General features: G+C 36.5%; 1 protein-coding gene across 6 annotated transcripts in view; it reads right to left on the reverse strand.

Moving 5' to 3' along the window:
* The window catches only part of spock1 (SPARC (osteonectin), cwcv and kazal like domains proteoglycan 1), a 289,085-nt gene that overhangs the window by 34,453 nt on the left and 227,075 nt on the right, over window positions 1-27,557 (reverse strand). For 4 of the 6 annotated variants that reach the window (XM_087281132.1, XM_087281134.1, XM_087281133.1 and 1 more), the window contains exons 6-7: window positions 24,242-24,374; window positions 18,581-18,695 (exon numbers count right to left, since the gene is read on the reverse strand). In XM_087281132.1, coding sequence (XP_087137258.1) covers window positions 18,581-18,695; window positions 24,242-24,374 — 248 coding nt within the window. Of the gene's footprint in view, window positions 1-14,622; window positions 14,751-16,722; window positions 18,696-24,241; window positions 24,375-27,557 lie in introns of those variants that run through there. The other 2 variants (XM_087281136.1, XM_087281137.1) reach the window with 1 other exon arrangement.

The following is a 27,557-nucleotide window of genomic DNA, read 5'->3' on the forward strand; positions in this document are numbered from 1 at the left end:
GAAATAGCATGATTCTAGCATGAACAAACATGTTGATAGCATGATTCTAGCATGAATAAACATGATTCTAACAAATAAGCATGTTATTAGTGTGAAACTAGCATGAATTAGCATGCCTCTAACATAAATTAGCAAGTTGAAGTTTCTAGCATGAAATATGTTGTTAGCATGGTTACAGCATGAATTAGCATGTTTCTAACATAAATTAGCATGTTGTTGATTTTAGTATGAATTATCATGTAACTAGCATGATTTTTGCATGAACAAGCATAGTATTAGCATGTTTTTAACATAAATTAGCATGTTGTTAGCATGATTTTAGTATGAATTATCATGAAACTAGCATGATCTTTGCATGAATAAGCATGGTATTATATCTATTATAGCTTTCAACATGAGTAAGCATGCTGCTAGTATGTTTCTAGCATGATTTAGTTGCTAACATGTTTCTACCATTAAGTAGCACGATTCTAGCATGAATTAGCATGTTGTTAGCATGTTTTTAGCATGATTCTAGCATGAATTAGAATTTTATTAGCATGTTTAACATTGATTAGCATGTTGTTAGCATGATTTCAACATTAATTATCATTAACATGCTGCTAGCATGTTTCTAACATGAATTAGCAAATAGTTAGCATGATTCAAGCGTGAATTAGCATGTTGTTAGTATGCTTCTAGCATGAATTAGCATGCTTTAACACGAACTAGCATGTACTAGCATGGCTAGCATGTTGCTAGCATATTTCTACAAATATTAGCATGTTAGTAGTATCTTCAAACTATTAGCATGTGTTATAGCTAGGGCCAGACGGAATCTGCAGACATTTTTTGCTATTTCTGCAGAGAATTTAGGCAATAATCTGCGGATTTCTGCGGAATTATTTTGGGAGTTTCCAACTGAGTATCATAACTAAAACCTTAATATATTAAATAAAAAGTAATAAATTACTGAATAAATTCAGATTTACACATTTACTCAAGTAAATAAACAGAATTATTAATGGGCTAAAAATCTGCTGAAATATGCGGAATTCTGTGGAAAATCTGTGGAAAATCTGCTGAATTCTGCGGAATTCTGTGGAAAATCTGCGGAAAATCTGCTGAATTCTGTGTCTGCAGATTCCGTGTGGGCCAAGTTATAGCTAGTTACAGTCTATGGGACAGTTGCTAGGGTGTTGTAAGTGGTTGCTAGGGTGTGGCTAGTAAGTTTAAAGGTCATCAGTGATTGGCTAGACTGAGTTAAATGAGGCCATTCTTAAGTCTGTAGGACAGTGTGATGCAGAGGTATGAGCTCACAAAGGTTGACTCAATGTTAAGTCAATGGGACTTTTTTGGAATTTTCCAGGTCATTTTTCAGAAAACTGAATGTTGGATCAGTTAGAAAAGATATAACAACCCGAGTCAGACCAGTTTAAAGGTCCGATGAAAATTTCAGCGCCTCAGATTTCAATTAGATTTTTACAAGACCCCCAAAAAACTACAGACCCACGCAGTCTCCCCGATGTCCTCATGCATTAATTAGCAGCTTTCCATCCTACGGCTCATATTTCAATTAGTTATGTGCAATTAGTATGCTATTACAGTGTTTGGAGGGCAATTATTTCCGCGTCCAGCAGCCATATAAACATGCAACTGCAAACTTTTTTAGTGGGAAGACGTACTCTCAATATTTCATCAAGCGAATGATTGATATCGAGCTCTAAAGAAGTACAACTCTTCAGTTGTCCTGACGCTCATCACTTATTCATGTATTACTTTCCTTTTCATTCCTTGGATGTATGAAGGAAGTGGCTGGAATGCTTTAATTCGGCGTGTTTGGCTTTTGATAAGCTGAACAGAGTAAAAATAATCAAACGGCGGTTCAGTAGAAATATCAGACTCTGCCTTTATTTCTGCTAAAATAATCGACATTCTCTGCAGAATGAAGACGGAGTTCTTAGATTAAGATCACTGAGGCAAATCATTGATGAATTAAAGCTTATTCTCGAGGCAAACTACTTTGTAAAGACCTAAACATATAATGTGAATAACTTGTAATAATGGGTGGCTCTTAGGCTCAGTGGTTAGCGCTGTCGCCTTACAGTAAGAAAGTTGCTGGTTTGAGTCCAGGCTGGACCAGTTGGCATTTCTGTGTAGAGTTTGCATGTTCTCCCCATGTTAGCGTGGGTTTCCCCCAGTGCTCCAGTTCCCCCCACAGTCAGAAAAACATCTCTGAATGCACAACACGTCCAACCTTGAGGTAGAGATCTGCGCCGGACTAAATTTTGAATCCCGCTCCCGCCCGCACCCGCCAGGTTTCAGCCCGAACCCGACCGCTCCCGCTTATATTAAGCATTTGTTGTCCCGCTGCCCGACCCGCCCCGTTTTCTACCCGCCCGATCCCACTAGATCCCGCTGGAAAGAGCGGGGGGAGAACAAAACCGAAAACCACCCAGCTATTCAGAGTCCAGACAGCCTATAACAAGCTGTCTGTATACATACACACACACATAAGCACCAAGCACACACACAGGTAAAGCTCTATCTCTCTCATTCGCACGCGCGCACTAACATACACACACACACATAAGCACCAAGCACACACACAGGCAAAGCTCTCTCTCTCTCTCATTCGCACACACATACACACATACACACAGCAACAAAGAAGCTAAACACAGCATCGCAGTATTTCATTTACACACATACATACGCGCGCCGCTCGGGAGTCGGGCGCGCTATTGCTAGACAGCCCGCTCCCGTCCCAAATTAAACCCGTTACCGATCGCTCCCGCGCTTTATTCGTAAATTTATTCCCGCGCCGCAGAAATCTGGTCGGGTCCCGCGAGACAGCCGCGGGAATGCAGACCTCTACCTTGAAGCGCAGCAGAAGACCACACCGGGTGCCACTCCTGTGGAAACTGAGGCTACAATTCACACAGGCTCACCAAAACCGGACAATCGAAGACTGGAAAAACGTCGCCTGGTCTGATGATTCTCCATTTCTGCTGCGACATTCGGATGGTCGGGTCAGAATTTGGCATCAACAACATGAAAGCATGGATCCATCCTGCCTTGTATCAACTGTTCAGGCTGGTGGTGGTGGTGTAATGGTGTGAGGGCATTTTCTTGGCACACTTTGGGTCCATTAGTACCAATTGAGCATCGTGTCAACGCCACAGCCTACCTGAGTATTCCTACTGACCATGTCCATCCCTTTATGACCACAGTGTACCCATCTTCTGACGGCTACTTCCATGTTATTTAAAGCGCAAATCATCTCAGACTGGTTTCTCGAACACGACAATGAGTTCAACTGCGTGATGCTGTCATGTCGATATGGAGCAAAATCTCTGAGGAATATTTCCAGTACCTTATTGAATCTGTGCCTCGAAGGATTAAGGCAGTTCAAAAGGCAAAAAGGGGCCCAACCTGGTACTAGTAAGGTGTACCTCCATAGTTCTCAAACTCTTTCCATCAAGTACCACCTCGGAAAAAAATTTGTTTCTCCAACTACCACCATAATGAGCTGTATTGAAATAGAGTAGCGTAGTAGGCCCAGTAAAGCAGCTACAGCTTTGTACATTTCCAAAACGAGGCAGATTAAGTCCTACTATTTTATTGTTTTAATTCCTATTTATTTTTGTCAGCCACCTTAAAAGTTATAAATAGTTTGAATATTAACACTGTATTTAAAAAAATAAATAAACAAAAATTACGAAAACAAACTAAAAACGTCAACAATTAAATTAAAATGCGCTTTTAAACGTTGAAAATGACAGGTTACTGTTTTTAAAAGCTAAAAAAAAAAGAATAAATTCTGTACTTAAATGTAAAGTATTAACATGTAGTATCCTATTTATCAACAACTGGAAATGTTGCCTGGACCTCATAAATATAGGCTATATGTCATCATATTCCAGCCTGATCTCACGAGAAAACGTAAGTATTTTACGTTTTGGCAGTTTAGTGGCTAATTCGTACGAATTCGTACGAGTTCAGTCGTAAGAAAATGTACGATTTTAAAAAGGAGGCGTGGCACCTAACCCCACCCCTAAACCTAACCGTCATTGGGGGATACGCAAATCGTGCTAAAATGTACGAATTAGATCGTACGAATTTGTACGAATTAGCCACTAAATGAAAAAGTTACGAATTGCCGTGAGATTGTGTTGCATATTCATATACAAAATCATTTTTGATAAGATTTTTAAATATATGTAGCATGTACATATGACATTTAATTCCTCCACGTACCACTAGAAGGAAGCCCGCGCACCACTAGTGGTACACGTACCACAGTTTGAGAACCACTGGTGTACCTAATAAAGTGGCCGGTGAGTGTAAACACTTGATAATAGCAACTTCAATTGTTGCAATTAATGAGATATTTATCATGACTTTTGCTTCAATAAACTCCCAATTTGCTGCTTATTAATGGTTATTAATGTAGAAGTTGGGTTTGAGTAGGATTAGAGATGTAGACTAAGATCATGCCGTATCTTAATAATAAGCAGATAATAAGCTGCTACTGTATATAAAAGAGAATATTAGTACTCGGTCTAATTTGCTGGCAAACACACTTTCTCGCAGGCCACATGTGTCTGATTCCGGTTTAATCTAAGGAGAGTCTGATTAATTAATTGTCTCGCATTCAAGTACAGAAAAAGAATAATTTAAAAAAGAGCTTTTACTTCTGCTATCGTCCTTCCTCTATCGTTACGAGGCGGACCAACAGAAGGAAACGCAGATAACCAAGATCATTAATTAATTAGCTGCGCTTTCCTTTTGTCCCTTTTCAGTTTCTCACTGTTGAACTTTGAGCCTCTTTTCCTTCTTTTAATCAAAGTACACAGTTTTCCCTCAGGGCCCACTAACAGTGTGTGTGTGTGTGAGTGTGTGTGATTTTAAGAAGAGCAGAAGAGTGCTGCCGCTTTTCTGATGATTCATAAAGTCTGGCAACAATGCAAATTCAGGTTTTTATACTCTCACACACACCTTCCCACAAGGAATAGTGCAAGCTGTGTGTTGGCCACATTGAATTATGGGTAATCAGAGTATAAAGTAGGACGTCCGAAGGCAGAACGCTTCTTTCAGGAAGAAAAGTCACCTTCAACATGCGCACGCACACGCACACACACACACAAGCAAATGCAAAATATCAATGCAAATGTGCAGGATCTCAGGTGGTCTGCTCCACTAAAATATTGGAACGATCCGGGAGACTGACGCATCACACACACATTACAGATGACTGCAGTACTGAAGATACATTTACCGGTGTACTTTTAAATATTAATTAATCATTAATTGAATAAACATCTAAATAGCGTCTGTAGTAACAAACTTTAACTTCTGTGTCAATGTTAATCTTCTTATTTAAAGGGTCATGAAACACCAAAAGCCATTTTATGAGATGTTGCTAAAAATGTTGCAAAAAAACACTATTAGCCACTTAAACTCTGCTGCTATTTGGGGATTTCCGCCTGGATTTTGCCTACCCAAATTTAAAAGCTTCCCAAATCCACATGCAGGTGTAAATGCAAAAATTTGGTATCATTTTAAAGAAAACCCTTTGAATTTTCATAAAACACTATTGAAAGTGTTTAAAATAACTGTATATGTTGTCTGTGTTATAATAAACACTTAAAAAAAGAGGTGCTTTTTGTATTTTTTTTATAAACTCAAATTTGAAAGTGTACCTTTTAGGTTCTGTGCTGTCTAGCGTGCTGTAATTAATTTTGGTGGTTCCTGCACACGTCTGTAATTATAGGAAAAAAGAAAAATGTCTCTACCATAATCTATGCAAAAGTTATTGGATTCCAACTGATGAGAGGTGCTGTACAAGCCACAGGGACCGATCATTGTTTACATATTTCACTATTCTTTTGTTTGATTAAACATAATTCACTGTGTTTGGACCACATCAGACATATAAAAGGATTACTTATGCACATCACCTCAAAAACAGAGGAGAATGGCCCTGAAGCGCACAGCATAAGGTAAGAGATGACAGCTGTCTGTGCTATCTGGGGCTGCTTATTGATCATGAATGTATTGTTTACATTTCTGCGCCATGGAAACACCACAATTCATTTAACAACTGTTTGGCATATGAATATAAGTCAGTTAAAAGAATGCTAGAACTGTATGAGCAAGAGCTTTCATTTAAGCTATAACTTGTACATGTGTCATATAAAAAAATAGGAAAATGAACCAATGTAAAATACCTAGCTCGGGTATCCAAAATACTGTGTATTTAAGTGTAAATAACTTTTGCACAGTAGAATAAAAACCAAAGTGATGCATATGTGCATAAAATATAGATTCTACACTTTCAAACGACACCACTTACGGGTGTCTGGTGCAATGCTAGCCCTTTAAATCTGAAAGCGAAAGTCGATGACGTCAGAGAGATGGTCCGCAGAGTTTAAGTGGTTAAGACACATATATTTCACAAAAAAAAAAAGTTAAAATTGTTTGTTTTTGCGTTATTTTGAGCAAATTCGTTCTTCCGGTTTGAAAAGAAATTGTCACAGCGATTACATCCTTGCATGTATTCCAGCATGTAGACTAGATGCCTGCAGCTGTCAGGATTCTGTCACTCTGATCTTGTAAATTCTTGTTTTGGTGGCAGAGTTCGGACACTAGCTCTGTCTCGTCCTGTCCTGTTTTGTTCAGCTCGAGTTTTCTTGCTTTTGTTGTGTGCTTCAGTGTTGTGCTTGTCTTGTCATATGAACACGTGGTTAATGAGTTCTCATTGGCTGCGTGTTCTAGTCTCGCTGAGCACATGGCTTGTGTTGTCTCTTTGTGTCATGTGCTCTTCGGTCTATTGTCTAGTCCAACCCTTCTTGTTAACCCATTATTAGTTGATTAGGTTCACCTGTTTGTGTGTTAATTTACTTCTGCTTATATTCTCCTCGTGTCTGCTGTCCTGTGCCAGTTTGTCGTTGTATGTTGCTATGTTTCAGTCCTGAATGTTCCAGCCCTTATTCCTGCCAGCCTTCCTATCTTAGTTTGTTTTGATTGTTTGTTTGTTTTGTTCATGTTTTCCCCCTTGGGGTAGTTTGTTTTGCATTTTATTTTATTTTTATTATTAATAAATATCCATTTAACTGCACTTGGGTCCTCGCTCCTTTTTTCCCCTCACCAAACCATGACAGTACCGCCCAGTACAACGCGTCGCATTTGAGTATGCAGCGTTAATTTATGAGAAGGACTTGATTTAAACTGATTAGTGTGGTCTATTATGTATGAGGTGCAAGTTCAGTAATATGCATGATAGCTTCGAAGACTGTTTATACCTGTTACAGTGTTCAGATAACAGAAAGACGCCACGTTGTGTTGCCAAAACAAGTGGAAGAAAAATTGTTTGGAGACATGCGTCGTCAGTGTTGAGTTTATAAATGTGCTGCAATGAAGGCTTTGTTTTCAATTTCCCGCTATGAGAGCGCAGCTGGACTCATGTTTGGATTCCAGTACATGCGACAGAAATATGTTTTTAAGGAACATTTTTTTACCTGAGAGCTTTTCTCATCTGGAAATGGTAAAATCCGGATTTGCCGCTCGTCTCTTTTTAAAAAAGACACGGCTCCAGTTGGTCTTGATTGTCCTGTCTATAGAGAATTGGTAAGTGTGTGATCAGTGTTTGTTGTTAATGTTTATTCAGAGGCAAAGGTAGTTAGTATCGTCAGCAGTGCAGTTTTTGTTTTCGCGAATCCACCAGAGGCTGCTTTAAATGCTTTTTGAGATCTCAAATTTCTCTCGCGAGTGCCATTCATGGCTGCTGTTCTCGCGTAAATCCACCAGAGGCCACTGTTGATTGATTTTCTGACTGCCTGACCAACCAACTAATAGCCCCACCCTCCTCCTTCCCTAAACCCAACCAATATTATTTTTTAAAGCAACAATTGACCCGCCCATCCACTTCCCTAATCCAAACCGACTGATTTTTGAAAAGCAATCCAGAAAAAGAAAAGCTCCCTGATTTTTTTTACCAGTGATCAGCTGGTAAGTGAAAAAGGGACGGCGTCATACCTCCCGGTAACGTTCGCTTTAAAAGTGAAATGCAGCCATACATAGCTTTGGTTACATAATTCGCAATCTCCAGAAATGTATATAGGAGTACATCTTCAGAATGAGCTTGTGTTGCAAACATTGTCACTTGCTCTAGATTACTCACAGGATGGCCTGATGGTTAATACATGAACAAAGTGTTCTTTTTCAGTGAACTGTTGTTTTAAATATTGTTATTAAATGAGTTCATATTGTAAACAGAAAGTCGTAACTCAAAATGGAAAGCAAAAACGAGTTACTTAAAATATAACGACCACATTTAATGCACAAAACATAAAGAAACAGTATGTAAGTTTCTCCACTAGAGGGCGCATATTCACAACAAACAAATGCGCAGTTTGGTGACAGCGTGATTGAGTGTGGAATCATGGGAATTATGGCCTTCGTTACATCCTAAGGGAACTCAAATCATGTAGATGGAGCTGAAATATTCATTACTTGTTATCATGACACTATGACTAGACCAAATACATTCAGACCAAATACACATTAGTCAGCTGTTTTAATGCTGCTCTGCGCAGTAATAAACACACAACATATAAAAGCCTCGCTTCTGTTTCCCTGTTTTGCAGAAAACTTAACCAGAATAGGAAGGTGTGTGACGTCATTAGCATAAACACACAATACACACTCTGTTTCTCTGGATTTAAACATTTTTCAAAGTATTTGGTATAATGTAAGTACCCATGTCAGCAATTTTATAACACATTTAGAGTGATTTTCAGATATTAGTAAGAAAAAAGCATACATATTTGTGCCTTTAACACTAGTTCTGCAGCACTGATCAGACAGAGAATGAGAAATGGCCTAAAATTACAACTTAATTCTGGTGCGAAACCCCTAAAACCCCTCAGAAGCATACAAACAGGCTGCAGTTAATGGATGTAGGACCAACGCTGAATGCCGTATTTATCATCTCCTAATGTGACGTGCACACAAGAATAATGTTTTGATCACGTAAATCTGGCTGTGAGAGCTATTGATATGTCTGACCTTTAAAATGAAGTGTTTACGACTACGAGAGTCAAACACTCCAGTGACATTTCTTCTGATGTATTAAAACCATCATATTAATGCTCGACAGGTACTGCGAATCAGGGGGAATTAGAGGCTTTGCTGGACGTACCGCAAGGTTGTGAAGAGCTGGGAATATTTTCGTAGTAGTCGGAGCTTCTGAAGCCCGTCATGTTCAAGCTCAGGTTCATACAGTAGATGGTTGCTTCACTTAAAAACACATGAATGAACTGGATGGAAATGCCACAATAATTAAAATAAAAAAGGAAATGTATTTAAAAGGGAGACTGAATTTTTTTTAAAGGGCACCTATGATGAAAATAATGCTGTTTGGACAGGACTGTGTGTAGCTATAGTGTGTCCACAGTCATATTGGGGTGATATAAAGACAATAAGTGTCATTTTGTTTGAACTGTCTCTCACTCACCGATCATTAAAAGACCTTGCATCCTAGATCCTTCCTGTTGTTGTTTTTTCAAGGAGCGTGACAGAGGTCAGTTCCTTCTGTTCTCTAATCTCAGACTGGTTTCTTGAACATGACAATGAGTTCGCTGTACTCAAATGGCCTCCAGAGTCACCAGAACTCAATCCAATTGACCTTATTCTAAAATGCGGAAGTGCGCCTGTTTTCGCGATTGTCTTAGAACTTCCGTTTCTATGGGAGAAATGACAAAGAATAATAAACGGCAAAAAACGGTCAAACTACTTGCTCTACAAACAAATGTTTGCATGACTATACAGACCAAGTAGAATAATATAACAAGGAAATATCAGTTTGCAACATCAAACAGCGAAACGAGCAGTTTTTAATGTCTAAAAATGAATGGAAGTGAATGAGACCGGAAGTCTCGAGCCAAAAAGATTCAAATAACAGCGCCCGCTCGTCTGCGGAGAATAAGGTCAATTGAGCACCTTTGGTATGTGAAGGAACGGGAGATTCACATCATGGATGTGCAGCCGACAAATCTGCAGCAACTGTGTGACGCTATCAAGTCAATATGGAGCACAATCTCTGAGGAATATTTCCAGTAGCTTGTTGAACCTATGCCACAAAGGATTGAGGCAGTTTTAAAGGCAAAAAGGGGATCCAACCTGGTACTAGCATGGTGTACCTAATAAAGTGGCCAGTATGAGTATATATTTTGGAAATGTCTCAATATGTCAATATTTTTTTTTCCATTCCAGATATCCATTATCCAAAGACTTACCATGTGTTCTGGTAATTATAATGTTATGATGACAGGATAATTACTAATATGATTACCATCTATTTTTATGAAGACACGTGCACACATTTTCTGCATCACAGAATGACCCAGAAAGGCAAAGATCACCGACACACAGATTTGTGTGGATGTAATTTCCCACTGAAAGGCTTATATTGCTGTTTTTCCTCTGAGGCCCGATGAAGAAAGATGAGCTTGTGTGTGTGCGCGCATGTGTGTGTGTGTGTGTGGTGTATTATATTGCGGTGTAAAGCGTGAAAAACGATTCTTCAAAACATAATGAGCGAGTGTTGTTCAGTACACACACACACACTCACACACACACACTCACACACACATCTCTACAATATTTTCTCTCAGGTGATCCCTCTATTTTCCCCTTCTCTCTCCTGCTGTGAGTGAAAAACCTCTCTTGTGTTTCTCTTCAGATGGTATCTCTCTCTTCGTCTCCATCCGTCCTTTCATCCTAACAAACCCATCTTCTGGCCATCTCCACCCCTTCTGGCTCATCTGTGATCATCTCCACCTCTCCGTGTCTTTTTTTCTCCAGCAGTTGCTGAGGCTCAGCGCGTCCCGCTCGTGTGTTTGATTTCTAGGAAGTCTCTTTGGATAAAAGCCTCTGCGAGTCGAACACATGTAGATCTGCTGGAGGCTCCCATTAAATCTGCTTTTCAGCTTTTTTTCTGTTTCAATTTGTATAAATGACTTTTTTTCCATTTTTTTTATTAGGTTTGATGGTTAAATTAAATCTGCACAGTCCAAAGAAGTATATTTCTAATAATAATAATATTAATATTAATAATAATAATAATAATAATAATAATAATAATAATAATAATAATAATGATGATTATTATTATTATTATTATTAAATTTACATTTTTATTTTATTAAATGTTTTATATTTTGATATACTGTTTACTGGATTCTTTTTTTAATTTATGGTTAGTCATTTAAAAACCTCTTATTAATTAAAATATTAAAATACAGAAAATATTTAAAATAATGCTTAGTTACATGTAAACATTTTAATATTTGTTGAGCAACAACATATTTTTTCTCTAAAAATTTAGTGTTTACTTTTTTAAATTTTCCATTTTTATGATTCACTACAATTTTTTTAAATGGCAGTGATCAAATCAAGGTTATCAATATTCAATAGTAATTATTATATAAAAATAGATTCCACTGCAGGAAGTGAAAATGGCTAATCAAAACCAGAAAAAAAAAATCAGCATTTTACCAGTGCTTTTTTTTTGTTTGTTTCTGAATCAATCAGTTTTTTTGTTCGAATCATTTAAGCAAATGATTTAATTATCCATTCACAATGAAAGCCACATGCATCACTTCTAAATGCATCAGATGTTGAATGAATCATTTGAATACTGAGTAATTTAACAAATCAATCATTGAAACAAGGACTTGCTGCCACCTTTGGTTGGTTTTCAATTCCTATTTATTAATATACTTTAAATATTGTTGTAAATATTTAAAAATATATTTCAAGAAAGCCATATTCTTGAATATATTTAATTATTGTTATGTGTACCCATTTTAATTAAAGTCATGTTTATAAATATTATTGTTATATATAGCTAAAGTATTTTTCATTAAAGTAATATTTATTAATATACTTTAATTGTTGTTACAAATACCTTTTTATATAATATTTTTTTCAATAAAATCATATTTTGTAATATATTAATATTAATGTAATATAATATATTTAAAATTTAAATTATTAATATATAATTTAATTGTTGTTATAAATACCTAAACATTTTTTAAAGAAAGTCATATTTTATATACTTAGATTTCTGTTATAAATACCTAAAATATTTTAAGTCAATAATATTTTAATATATTTAACTGTTGTTATGAATACCTTTTAAAATTAAATTAAATTAATTTAATTAAACTAATTACTATTATAAATGTATAAAGTATTTTTCATTAAATCATAATTATTCATATACTTCAATTGTTGTTATAAATACCTAAAAAAATCAATAAAGTCATATTTATTAATATACTTTAATTATTGTTATAAATACCTAAAATATTTTAAGAAAATCATATTTTAATATTTTGTATTATTGATAAAAATACCTAAAGTATTTTTCATTACAGTCATATTTATTCATATACTTTAAATTGTGTTATTTATATTTAAATTACTTTTCAAAAATTCATATATACAAATATCCTTTAATTATTGTTATAAATATATTAAGTATTTTTCATTAAAGTCATATCTATTCATATACTTTAATTGTTGTAATTAATACTCAAAATATTTTTCAATAAAATCAAGTTTGTTAATATACTTTAATTATTGTTAAAAATTACCTAAAATGTTTTTCATCAATATCATATTTATTCATATACTTTATATATTGTCATAAATACTTTTTTTAAATTAGTCATAATTAATAATATACACTATTATTTGTATAAATACCTGTTATATTTATTCATATATTTTAATTATTGTTTTTAAAATCCTCTAAAGTCAACAAATCATATTTATTAATGTACTTTATTTTTATAAATACCTTTTTAAATATAAACTTTCAAAAGTTTAAAGTTTCATTAACTTTAACTATTGTCATATTTAGCTATATATATTTTAATTAAAGTCATATTTATGCATATACTTGAATAATAACTATAAATACCTCAAATATTTGTACATTTTTAACATCGAAAACCCCAAACTCAGGTAATGTAGGTTTCTTAGTGAATGTTAAGCTCAAGTGGGAATCACGTGACTGAAAACGCAAGACAAGAAAAGATAATGGACAGACGCTGAGAACAAAATAAAATATATATATAAAAACGCAGAGCAATAACCGTTCCATCTGAATACAGAACAGAGACACATAAAAGACAGAGCCAGATGAAAGTCAGTGATAAAATGACAAAACAAGATGAACAGGTCAAATAAAAAGAAAGAGAAGAGGCCGTGAGACAACAAAGACACGAGGAAATGAGGGAAAAATGGACTTTTAAATCACACTGTTTTCTTTTTTATCAGTCTCTCTCTCTCTCTCTCTCTCTCTCTCTCTCTCTCTCTCTCTCTCTCTCTCTCTTTCTCTCTGGTAATTGCTTCCTGATGTATGTAGCACTTTTCCAATTAAAGATCATGTCACTGATCTGAAGTCATTAAAATACAGACATCATAACGCTCCGTCTGAGAGAAAGAGAGAGAGTGTGTATGTGTGTGTTCTGCTGGGGGAAACCTTTGGGGAAATAAGAGCAAACAGGCAAGAGGTCATGAATCTGAATTACACACACAACAAACCCTTAAAATAACACACTGATGTGTCATCAAAACACATCAGGAAGAAAAGTTCATTGCTTAGAGGCTGCTCATTCAGCCCTCTCCATATAGAAGAAAAATCACTCATATTTCACGTTATTACGGCATCCACACCAATTCAGCTCAATTACACTCTTAAGACCTGTTCGGATGAGACTAGTTTTACTGGGGGATGTTAGAGAGATGTTTGTTTCACAGAAGTACACTGTGATTTTAGTTTCTGCCTGTTGACAAATGACAAACCCGGGCTCACTGGAAACATGTGCCCAGGGCTACAGTTTTGAGAACCGACAAATATACAGGTGAAGTCAGAATAATTTGTTTTACAGTTTTTATTTAACGGAGAGGAGATTTTTTTCAACGCATTTCTAAACATAATAGTTTTATTAATGAAGGGACTAAGCCGACAAGAAAATGAATGAAGGAATGAATGGTGGTACTTGTAGAGACTATTTTTTTCTAAGGTGGTACTTGGTGAACCACTGATTTAGAGGGTTTTGCATCTGAACTCGGGCGAGGCAGTGGCGCAGTAGGAAGTGCTGTCGCCTCACAGCAAGAAGGTCGCTGGGTCGAGCCTCGGCTAAGTTGCCGTATCTGTGTGGAGTTTGCATGTTCTCCTTGTGTTCGAGTTGGTTTCCTCCAGGTGCTCCGGTTTCCCCCACAGTCCAAAGACATGTGGTACGGGTGAATTGGGTAGGCTAAATTGTCCGTAGTGTGTGTGAATGTGTGTGTGAATGTTTCCCAGAGATGGGTTGCGGCTGGAAGGGCATCCGCTGCGTAAAACTTGCTGTATAAGTTGGCGGTTCATTCCACTGTGGCGACCCCGGATTAATAAAGGGACTAAGCCGACAAGAAAATGAATGAATGAATGAATGCATCTGAACTCTTCAAATACTGTTCATAATTCTATAGGAAAAAGCATAAAATAAACAAAAAACTGATCCTTAGAATTATCAATGATGTGATCAATATTGTAACGATGGGGGGGTGACAGAGACAACTGAAGGTAAGATCCACAATGCAGGTTTATTCAGCGTCAGGCAAGCAAAGATCAATCAGGTACAAACGGGTATATGCAGGCAGTCCAGAATCGTAATCGTATAACAGGCTATAGGTCATAAGGCAGGCGGCTGAACAGGAGAACAAAAGGTAAACAAGGCTGAGGTCTAAACACGGAGAAACAGGGCAAGGAGAAAAAAGTTGTGATGTCACTTAATGCAAACAAGACTCGGCAAACAGGATGGGTGAATGAGTGGCTTATCAGGGCTCGAAATTAACTTTTTTACTTGGTAGCACCAGTGCTCCCAACTACAAATATTTAGGAGCACCAAAAAAATTTTAGGAGCACCAGAAAAAATTTAGGAGCACCCACCAAAAATGAATGAGCACCGCTGCAAATTGTTTTTTAAGGGATTTATTGTATTTTAAAACAACATCAATAGGACTGACAAAAACCAGAAACAAATATCTAACTAATGCTGCGAAGACATTGATATTTGTGTGCAATAATTCCAAAATGAATGTCTAATAATTAGGCTATAGAATATTAATGATGATAAAAAATGACAATAATAGTAACAATGAATTCCATTTCTCATTGTGATGCTGCCTTAAATGTGCATGAATGTAGGTTATCTGCTATAAAAAGTCTGTTACTTTATGAAAAATAATTGTATAGTTTGCATCAAACAAAAATGAAGCATTGCAGTAAGAAATATTTATTTTGTACTGCTGTTTTTATATGCATGTCAATTTAATAAATAATATTTCTGCTATAAAACAAACAAAAGATTATAATAAATCATTCAGTTCAATGATGAAAGCTGCAAAACAGTCATCAGTAAATAAATAATAATAATTATATACACCTCAAAAAAGAATAGATAAAAGAAAGTAAGTAAATTCTCACTTCTATCACTCTTTAAAAGTTTTGGTTTCAGTTTGTGTCGATTTAAAGGTTCAGTCTGAGATGATCTTCATTTTTCTGTGTTAGTGGAAAAGTCATCCGACCCAATTTATGAGCAGGCAGAGCAGGATTCTTGCGCTAACCATCGGCGCAATACCGCTCTTTGTTATGAGCCGCAGTTTCAGTGTAAACTTAGTAAAGGCGAGCTTCTTTGGTGATGATATGTACAGTATTAGATTTGACTTTTAGCTGACATTTGCGCTGAACACGCAGTGAATGCAACGCATGGAGATTCGGGCGCCTTCTCCAAGAAGCGCATACTCGATTGATCTCAGCTGGCGGATCATTATTCACCACGTGACGTATCATGATCGCTCTCATCTGCGCCTCAACTTTAGGTGGGGTTTGCAAACCTGTGTGTTTAAGTTTTTACTCTTCAGCCATTTGCATTTCCCGTGGTCATAAAAGCTCCTTCCCTGTCATCTGACAGCGGAATACCTTGAGTGATTGACAGCTAATATGAACCAATATAGCGGCAGGGAAGAACGATTCAGCACGTTTTTACAAAAAACCAAAACAGGTCGCACTACAACCATTATCTGCAGTCGCACTAATGCGCCCAAATATATTATGAGGTCGCATAGATTCATTTTCGGGCACATATGCGACCAAAATGGTCGCAATTTCGAGCCCTGCATATGAATTCAATTCAATTTAATTCAATTCAATTCAGAATTGAATTGAATTGAATGGTGTGTTATCAGTCTCTGACAAGGTTCAGCTGTTGAGTGTAATCAAGCTAGATGAATGAGCAGGCGTGAGTGTTGGGAGAGCATGTATGAATATGTAGTCCAGGGGAAGGTGGAAGTGTAGTCCATAGTGTTCGTGTGAGAACCAGCGATCTCTGGAGAGCGATCGCTGGTTTATATGACAAGTATTATGAGTTTAGCCCGCCAGTGTGATTCAAATGAACCTGAAGCTGAGATCATTTAATGGTAAACCTTTACCTTCATATTGACAGTTGACTTTTAACATTTAGTCATTACTTTTGGTTCATTTTAGCAAAAACATTGAGTCAAGAAAGACAGAAAAATCCCATTAAATCTGAAGTGAGAGAACTGAGACGTTAAAGAGCTCTCATTAAATACATTTCCTTCTCTTGGGTAATAAAACATCTGAATGTCAAATTAACTCACCATCATACCTCCATCTCTCTGCCTCTCTCTCTCTCTCTATTTGCATTCCTCCAGAGACCTCATTCCTCTGATGTCCAGTTTTGTTCTCAAAATGCTAAATCCGCTATTCGCTTTCCCCTCAGGACACACACAAACACACACATACACACAAACACACACACACACACTAAAAACTTGCATCTGAGTGTTTGCTTTTCTTGAGGCTTTTTTCATGTGTCTCTTACGGTTTGCTCAGACAGGAAGCACAAATGTTCTGCCGTGTCCAACTCAAATCTGTTCATTTTTCTGCACAAACACGGCGAATGCAGCTTGCACAACCTCGCTCCAAAACACATTCACACGTCGCTTCAAATGCATTTCAAATCTGAAGCCTCGGTTTTCAGAACGTATTTTCCCATGAATCCGAGCGTGACCAGCATGTAACCTCATGAAAAGAGGTCAGTAATGACTTGCGTTGTGTTTGTATATTCCTTCCCTATATCTATATATGAAGGTAAGAAGCATCTTGTAGTGAGTCAGTGAGTTATTTCCAGTGGTGGAGGAAATACGCAAATCAGGCACTTGAGTAAAAGGACAGAAATCCTGTTAAAATATTACTCCAGTAGAAGAATAAAGTTTTTCTTCACAGTCTTACTCATTAGTAAGTCAGTAACTTTTTATTATTAAGTTAGTAATATTGTACTTACTGATGACGGTGTCTTTGAAAGCTGAATTACTAAATTTGTCAAAACCTCTAATAACCACTCTGATAATTCATGATGATTCGAGTGAAAACCTACTCAAATCAGTGAATTGTTAACTGTAGACTCACTCTGAACGCATCATTTGAATCAGTGAAGTATTTACTGAAGACTCACTCTGAACGGATAATTTGAATCAGTGCAGTATTTACTAAAGATTCACTTTGAACGGATCATTTGAATCAGTGGAGTATTTACTGAAGACTCACTCTGAATGGATCATTTCATCAGTGAAGTATTTACTGAAGACTCACTCTGAACGGATCATTTGAATCACTGGAGTATTTACTGAAGACTCACTCTGAATTGATCCCTTGAATCAGTGAAGTATTAACTGAAGACTCACTCTGAATTGCTCATTTGAATCAGTGAATTATTTACTAAAGACTCACTCTGAACGGATAATTTGAATCAGTGCAGTATTTACTAAAGATTCACTTTGAACGGATCATTTGAATCAGTGCAGTATTTACTAAAGATTCACTCTGAACAGATCATTTTAATCAGTGAAGTATTTACTGAAGACTCAGTCTGAATGGACCATTTGAATCAGTAAAGTATTTACTGAAGACTCACACTGAACAAATCATTTGAATCAGTTAATTGTTTACTGGAGACTTACTCTGAATGAACCATTAGAATCAGTGAATTGATTACATGAGACACTCTGAACAGATCATTTGGATCAACAAATTGTTTACTGGTGACTCGCTATGAACAGATCATTTGAACCAGTGAATCGTTTACTGAAGACTCACTCTGAAAGGATAGCTTGAATCAGTGAATTGTTTAGTGGAGAGTCACTAAGAACGGATTATTTGAATCAGTGAATTGTTTACTGGAGACTCACTGTGAACGGATTATTTGAATCAGTGAATCGTTTACTGGAGACTTACTCTGAATGAACCATTAAAATCAGTGAATCATTTACTGGAAACTCAGTAGCCTTTATTTCTCACACACTTTATGAGTTAAGCATATGTTGATATGTTTTTCACGATATGTATGTAAACATTCTTAAATTAAGATACTACTAAAGATGCCAAATGTTGCCAGATATTTGAAATGAAACTCATTTTGATCAGCTGTTGAGGAAAAACAAACAGGAAGTGACTCACCGTTCTTCTCTGTGTGTGGTTTAATGACTTCCTGTCCGGGCAGGCAAGGGCACGGACCCTCACACTTCGCAGACAGACTCTTCCCAGAGCTGCAGGCCTGGAACTCCAGCTTACACTGCGGAGAAACAGAGAGGATTCTGTGTAGTGCAGTTGGACACGTTAACACAATTAACCAGCACACTGAGCTTTATCTCTCGTGAAATGAGTCTGAAAGTCATCACATTATGATTGGAGTGCTGAAGTGAGGTGATGCGTTCATCTGATCACACAGAGATGGTGTCAAATCTGCTGTGTTATTAGGGGTTTAATTAATTAAGAAGCACAGGTTCATTGTAGGCAATACGGTGGCTCAGTGGTTAGCACTGTGGCCTCACAGCAAGAAGGTCGCTGGTTCGAGTCCAAGCTGGGCCAGTTGGCATTTCTGTGTGGAGTTTGCATGTTCTCCCCGTGTTGGCGTGCTCCAGTTTCCCCCACAGTCCAAACACATGCGCTATAGGGGAATTGAATAAACTTAAAGGGCTGTAGTGTATGTGTGTGAATGAGAGTGTATGAATGTTTCCCAGCACTGAGTTGCAGCTGCAAGGGCATCTGCTGTTTAAAACATATGCTGGATAAGTAGGCAGTTCATTCCACTGTGTCGACCCTTGATGAATAAAGCTGAAGGACTAAGCTGAAGGAAAACAAAAGAATGAATGAATTGATTCAAACTCAAAACTGGACTGACACAGTTTCAGTTTACTGTAAACTTCTATGTTGAGCTGCTTTGACACAGTCTACGTTGTAAAAGTGCTCCAGAAATAAAGGTAAATTGAACAGAATTGAGTTCAGGTGTGTTTGATTAGAAGGAGGTTGAGAATGTGTACTTTTGATGTGCTTCAGGAACAGGGTTGGGAAACACTACTCTAAATAATTTATTTCATATTAGTAAAAAATGTAGACAGCGCCCTCTAGTGGATTTGTCATCTGAAACGTGCAACACAGCATACCCAAAGCAACATCTTTAAGTTTAGTTTTACAAAAATGCAGGCTGAGGCACATATTTCCAATGACCCTTGGTTGGAAATAGAATTAGACTTCGAAGGCTCCATCTGTTAATATCCTTCCATCCATCCATCCATCCATCATTCCAATCATCCATCCATTCATTTATTCATTCATTCATTCATTCATCCATCTCTCTATCGGTGTGTATTTCCAATGACCCTTGGTTGGAAATAAAATTAGATTCAGAAGGCTCCATCTGTATGGTAACAACATTCTCTGCTGCACTTATATTTATTAAATGAGAGATAATAAAGTGAATAGAGCAAATATGTTGTCTGCTTTATTTACTCTTTTCAGTCTAAAGAGTCTTTAGACCTTGTGGGAACTCTTAAGATAGATGCACCATTCATACACTGTTTGTGCGCATATTCACTGAACAATTATCCGCCGGTTCATGACCGTATCTTATTATTAACACTGAAAGGGTCCGTATTTGTGCAGGTAAGAGCGAGTTCAGTGATTCAGGGTGATATATATATATATATATATATATATATGTATATATATATATATATATATATATATATATATATATATATATATATATATATATATATATATATATATATATATATCTACCTATCTACCTATCTATCTATCTATCTATCTATCTATCTATCTATCTATCTATCTATCTATCTGTGTGTAAAAACATTCTACTAAAAAAGACGGGATTATATTACTTATGAAATTGTTCAAGAGTTATTATAGCTGTGACATCACGATTTAATTTAATTAAATTTAGAGTTAACTGCAGAGGTGGGTAGAGTATCCAAATCTATACTCAAGTAAAAGTACAAGTACTTACGGAAATTTTTACTCAACTAAAAGTAACAATCTTAAAAGTTACTCGAGTAAAAGTAAAAAAGTATCTGATGAAAAAAGTACTCACATAAATAGTTACTAGTTACTTTATATATACACACACATATATATATATATATATATATTCAGCCATCATTCCAACATAGGCGCATGCTCTCTAACCGAAAGCGGAAGCCGCATCTCTTCGAACCAGCGACCCAGCGACCTTCTTGCTGTGAGGCGAACGTGCTACCCACTGCGCCACTGCCTCGCCCCCAACAACTTTACTCAAGTAAATGTAACGAAGTAAATGTAACTCATTCATTCATTCATTTTCTTGTCAGCTTAGTCCCTTTATTAATCCGGGGTCGCCACATCGGAATGAACCACCAACTTATCCAGCACATTTCATTTATCCGCCAGGAGAGAGAGAGAGCTGTGTGCTGATGTTGGAATTTAAAGCAGACTCCTTCTTCATTGGGACACAATGATCCTGCGTCTGATAGTGTTCATCCAGCGGATGCCCTTCCAGCTGCAACCCATCTCTGGGAAACGTAAATGTAACTCATTACTACCCAATTTTGGTTAACTGTGAGTGGGTGTTTTTGATTTATTTATTTGTTCTATATAGTGTTAATGAATATGTGTCTGTATTTTCATTCATCGAGATATGTAAATATAGTATAATATTTTTAATTCAAAATTCATTTCAAGCTGTGTGCTGACTTTCTATTTCCAGTTTTACTTTAATTTTATGGTGCATCTAGTAGTACATTTTTCTCTCCTCCGGTCTACTATCCACTTATTATAATGAAGCAGAGGGCTTTAATTGGTGATTTTCTATTCCAGTCTAGTTTTAGTTTGTTTTAATGATGCACAAAGCCTTAATATAAGTTTTGTGTAATAAAATAATGACTGTCAACATTTTAATATGGAAGATAATTGCTAATGATATTAACAATGTATTCCAATACACTTTTGTTCTACTTCAGTCACTGCACTAGTCATTTTTCACATGTGAATCTGAGAAACACAAGAGAACACTGAAAAAGTAGCACATAATAACAGCTCTCTGATTATCTGCTGTGTCTATGCGCTATTCATTTCTATATTGATCCAAAATCCTCCATCTAACACTGCGTCTCTCTCACATCTGACTTTATTCAGGCTGAAGGAAAGGAAATGGAGTGGGTGGGGTTAAAGCAGTGAGGTCACAGATAGGAGGCGCAGGTTCAGCTGGAGGTTCAGGTTTTCCTCTCTGTTCTCGTGCTGGAGGGGGGGATTGCAAAGGACTCAAGAATCCAATATCAACAGCGGACACAGTTCATCCACCTAACCATCCATCACCAAACGCTGCATCATTTACGCCAGGAGAGAGAGAGAGCTGTGTGCTGATATTGGAATTTAAAGGTGACTCCTTCCTCATCGGGACACAATGATCCTGCGTCTGATAGTGTTCAGGTTAAATTCACATCATCGGATTGCTCTCAGACCTCACCTGAGGCTGGATTTACAATAGATTCTGAAGAATAATATTCATTTTAATTTCAACCTGCTTTTTAGGAAACAACTTAAAAAAATTAACTACTTTTTTCCTAAGAAAAAGAAAATGGTTGAATTTACGGTTTCATTTACGGTTACAACATATTGCAAATATTACTATAACTGGAATGTGAAAGAATGAGAATTACGGAATGTGAAGTCCAGGTTTGTGAGCAAGAACCACCATGAAATCAGATAATTATTAACGCTGTCATTTTCTTCTAAGCCTTTTTACATTCTTACAAATCAAACTTCTTCATATAAATATCTATACAACAGTTCTGTCTGGTTCTCGAATCTGATTGGCTGATAGCACTGCTATATTCTGCAGTCACAGCACATGTACAGCCTCTTCACCCTTTTGTATTACAACCACTTCCATATAGAGTGTCGGCAGATTAATAAATTCACTACGGTTTGACAAATATTGCAGCTGTTGGACAACATTATGCTCTTTGGAGGCTTTTTTAGGAGAGAGTGTAGTTGTTTAGATTGCAATTATGCAGTTTATTTATAAGGAGAGTGCCTATTTTTAATATTTATCATTTCAGAGATCTAGCACATCGATGACCATCATCCTGTCATTGAGCAGAGCAATTTGATGACGATTGATGTTCTGGCCGCAAAATGGCGATAGAGACCGCACAATAAATACCAAAAAAAAAAAAAAAAAAGTGTAAATTTTAAAGTACAGCTGAACAAATCATTATAAAACAGGTAAGTGACACACAAGTAAATCAGTTTCTTTCTTTTGTATGTTGTAGTGCTGCATTTATATCTCAGTAATCTGCTAATGTTTGCTGTGCTTTGGCTTTTTCAAGGTTAATTATTGTGATATCCCAATTAAAACAGAGAAATATTGAGAAATCTCTGTAGACTGATGGCATATCATGCCGTTCAGCCTTATAATCTTAAAATGTGAGCTTAAAATCACCTTTCTTTGTCATCGCTCTATATATTACACCAGAGAATCATTCAAATACTATCCTAAAGGGATGTTGGTCAATGAGCAATAGTTTCTGCTGTTCTCACGCTGCAGATGTGAGTCAACAACGGAAGAAAGTAGTTCCTCATACAAAAGGATTTTTGAGACTCTTCATATTTTGAGGACATTAGGGCACTTGGCTTATGGCCTCAAGTCAATGCAAGCCTCTCACCAGGTCCATACATATATATATATATGGGCCTTGATTTTGTCCATACGGAATTGATTGAACTGTGGTTTGCTATTGGTGGATATCATATGATTGACAGGTTGATCCCATCCTTATAAAATAAACACCAATTTGAAAAGTAAAAAAATGGTGATAGAAAGTAGTGGCACTTATTATTATTATTATTATTAATATGCTAATAATTACTTTTATTATAATTATAATTATTATTTATTATTAATAATAAATATACATCCTATTACCATAAGTAGTGCTATAATCTTTTGTCCCCCAACAAATGACGAAAACAGATACACAATATATAAATATATAAATATATAAATATATATATATATATATATATATATATATATATATAAATATATATATATATATATACACACACACACACACACACACACACACACACACAGTTAAAGTCAGAATTATTAGCCCCCCTGAATTATTAGCGCCCCTGTTTATTTTTTTCCTCAATTTCTGTTTAATGGAGGGAAGATTGTTCCAGCACATTTTTAAGCATAATAGTTTTAAAAACCTATTTCTAATAACTGATTTATTTTATCTTTGCTATGATGACAGTAAATAATATTTTACTAGATATTTTTCAAGAAACTTCTGTACAGCTTAAAGAGACATTTAAAGGTTAACTAGGTTAATTAGGTGAACTAGGCAGGTTAGGGTAATTAGGCAAGTTATTCTATAATGATGGTTTGTTCTGTAGACTGTCGGAAAAAAAAAATAGCTCAAAGGGGCTAATAATTTTGTCCCAAAAATGGCTTTTAAAAAATTCAAAACTGCTTGCCGAAATAAAACAAATAAGACTTTCTCCAGAAGAAAAAATATTATCAGACATACTATGAAAATTTCCTTGCTCTGTTAAAAATTAGTTGGGAAATATATATATAACAGTTTATGATTTTGAACTTTAATACAATGATTTACTTCTCTCTCTAGTAGATTTAGTCAATCTGAACCTGAATCAATCTGAATCACATTACACACACACACACATTTTATTAAATATAGAAAAAACATAGCTAGGCCTACAAATGTTATCTTGTTTGTGAGCAGTGTGTAGTAAGTGTTAATATCTCACCTTTGAGGCATACGTGTGTCCGTCAGAACCGCACACCAAACTGGAGTGAACAACAGGACATGGCCTACATTTCCCATGATTTACAGCTCCCATCCAACGCTTATGAGGGATATTTCCTTTTTTGGCTTTAACACTAAACAGGGGAAGAGAGAAAACGAGATTATTTCAGAAATATAGTCATATGTTTGTCTCGTATCCAGCCCAAATATTTACAAATTCTTAAGTCAAGAAGCATTTTTTAGACAATAAATAAAAAGAAATATATATATAAAGATAGATAGATAGATAGATAGATAGATAGATAGATAGATAGATAGATAGATAGATAGATAGATAGATAGATAGATAGATAGATAGATAGATAGATAGATAGATAGATAGATAGATAGATAGATAGATAGATAGATAGATCACTGCCAATTTGAAGTTATTTAGCGGTTGTTATTTTGGTATAACATCCCTTGGAATGTTACAACTGACCGATCAGAATCGAGTATTGCTGGACAGCCGTGTAATACGGGAGTGATAAAGTCTGTGTTTATTTAATTATAATAGGCTAATCTGGGCAAAGCCAAACAGTAGTTTTATAAAGCAACTAATAATTAGCGTATCATCTATCACAGACACTGTAGCTCTAATGTTACTCAATCTGCTGTTTAAAACAAAAGGTCCACTACCATCATGCTTTAAACAAAGAATCAAAATAATGAATTGGATGTACTGTAGATATCAGAGAAAATTATAGGTGCAGATGGGAGGCGTGTGGATGGTCTGTTTGAAGCAGTGGTTCGGGTGACATTTGAGCTAATCTGCATATCTCTACTGAACACACACACACAAACGCGTAAGATCAGAGTAGACTAGTAAATATATCCCTAAATACTACATATAGTTTGCAGGAGAAATATTTTACACTTATTAAATATGTATGAAATATATGTGTCTCCTTGTATCTAATCATTAAAAGAAAAAGCACATTTTGAAACACACTCTTTGCTATTTTTTAAACACTCTCCTATATTTCTCAAATTGACATGTGATCCTTGTGAAAAAAAATATCAAGTGCTTTAACTGAAGTAGAAAAAAAGGTGTCAGAACTCTTGTGCACCAGCTGGCTTATGCAAATCATTGTCATATTTAAAACTTCACTACAAAAAGAAAGGAAAAACAATTGGTGATAAAGCTGGTGTTACATTTACATACATTTGGCGTGCCAAACAAATACTATTTGAAACTATTGTTTATGTCACAGCAAGCCTTTACATTGGCAGCCAATGTCATTCATTAACATTATTCAAATTACCATCATAAGAGAGAGCTTCTGATAAGCAGACTGACTCTTCTGGCGTCTACATGATTGTGGAGATGAGAGGTAATAACTGACGCAGTGCCTCCTCCTAGCAGTGTGATTTATAGAGTGTCATTGCTAATCTCTCAGACAATGACGCTTTGACTCGGAGTTTCAAAGTTCCAGAAATGTGAGAGTACAGGCAGCATGCAAAAAAGTGAAGATTCGCTTCAGGATTAAAATATAGAAGTGCTGTACCTGTGTACATTTTACTAAGACATGCTTGAGTGTAGTAAGATCTGGTCAAGCGTACTAAAACCCGGTAAAGTGTAGTATGACTTGATCAAGTATACTGAGAACTGGTTAAGTGTACTAAGATCTGGTCAAATGTAGTAAGACCTGGTCATGTGCACTAGTATCTGGTCAAGGGTATTAAGACTTGGTCAAGTGTACTAAGATCTGGTCAAGAGAACTAAGAACTGGTTGAGTGTACTAAGATCTGGTCAACTGTACTAAGGTCTGGTCATATGCAGTAAAACCTGGCCAAGTGTACTAAGACATGGTTAAGTATAGCAACACCTGGTCAAGTTTAGTAAGATCTGGTCAAGTGCAGAAAAACCTAGTAAAGTGTACTAAGACATGGTCAAGTGTAGTAACACTTGGTCAAAGTAGTAAGGCCTTGTCAATTGTAGTAACACCTTGTCAAGTGTACTAAGACCAAGTCAAGTATAGCAACATCTGGACAAGTTTAGTACGATCTGGTCAAGTGCAGTAAGACCTGGTCAAGTGTAGTAAGACCTGGTCAATCTTCTAAGACCTAGTTTAGTGTATTAAGAATGGGTCCAGGTAGTAAGACCTAGTCAAGTGTAGTACGTTCCGGTCAAGTGTACTAAGATCTGGTCAAGAGAACTAAGAACTGGTTGAGTGTACTAAGATCTGGTCAACTGTACTGAGGTCTGGTCATATGCAGTAAAACCTGGCCAAGTGTACTAAGACATGGTTAAGTATAGCAACATCTGGACAAGTTTAGTACGATCTGGTCAAGTGCAGTAAGACCTGGTCAAGTGTAGTAAGACCTGGTCAATCTACTGAGACCTAGTTAAGTGTTTTAAGAATTGGTCAAGGTACAGTAGTAAGACCTAGTCAAGTGTAGTACGTTCCGGTCAAGTGTAGTAAGACCTGGTCAATCTTCTAAGACCTAGAGAAGTGTATTAAGAATTGGTCAAGGTACAGTAGTAAGACCTAGTCAAGTGTAGTACGTTCCGATCAAGTGTAGTAAGACCTGGTCAATCTTCTAAGACCTAGTTTAGTGTATTAAGAATGGGTCAAGGTAGTAAGACCTAGTCAAGTGTAGTACGCGCTGGTCAAGTGTATTAAGACCTGGTCAATCTTCTAAGACCTAGTTAAGTGTATTAAGAATTGGTCAAGGTAGTAAGACCTAGTCAAGTGTAGCACGTTCCGGTCAAGTGTAGCAAGACCTGGTCAAGTTTAGTAAGATCAGGATAAGTGCAGTAAGACCTGGTCAAGTGTACTAAGACCTGGTCAAGTGTACTAAGACCTAATCAAGTGTATTAAGTCCTGGTCGAGTGTAGTAAGATCTGTTAAGATGTACTAAGACCTGGTTAAATGTAGTAAAACCTGGTCAAGCTTAGTAAGATCTGGTCAAGTGTCCTGAGACCTGGCCAAGTGTAGCAACACCTGGTCAAGTAGACTAAGATGTACGAAAATCAGGTCAAGTGTAGTAAGACTTGGTCAAGTGTTCTAAGATCTGGTCAAGTGTAGCAAGACCTGGTCAAGTGTACTAAGACCTGATAAAGTGCACCATGTCCTGTTCAAGTGTAGTAAGTCTTCGTAAGTGTAGTAAGAATTTGTCAAGGTACTAAGACCTGGCAAAATGTAGTAAAACCTGCCTAAGTGTACTAGGATCTGATCAAGTGTAGTAAGACCTAGTCAAGTGTACTTAGACCTGGTCAAGTGTAGCAACACCTGGTCAAGTAGACTAAAATGTACGAGGACCTGGTCAAGTGT

This window comes from Danio rerio, chromosome 14 (genome assembly GCF_052040795.2).
Source record: "Danio rerio strain M-AB ecotype USA chromosome 14, GRCz13ab, whole genome shotgun sequence".
Taxonomy (NCBI): Eukaryota; Metazoa; Chordata; class Actinopteri; order Cypriniformes; family Danionidae; genus Danio; species Danio rerio.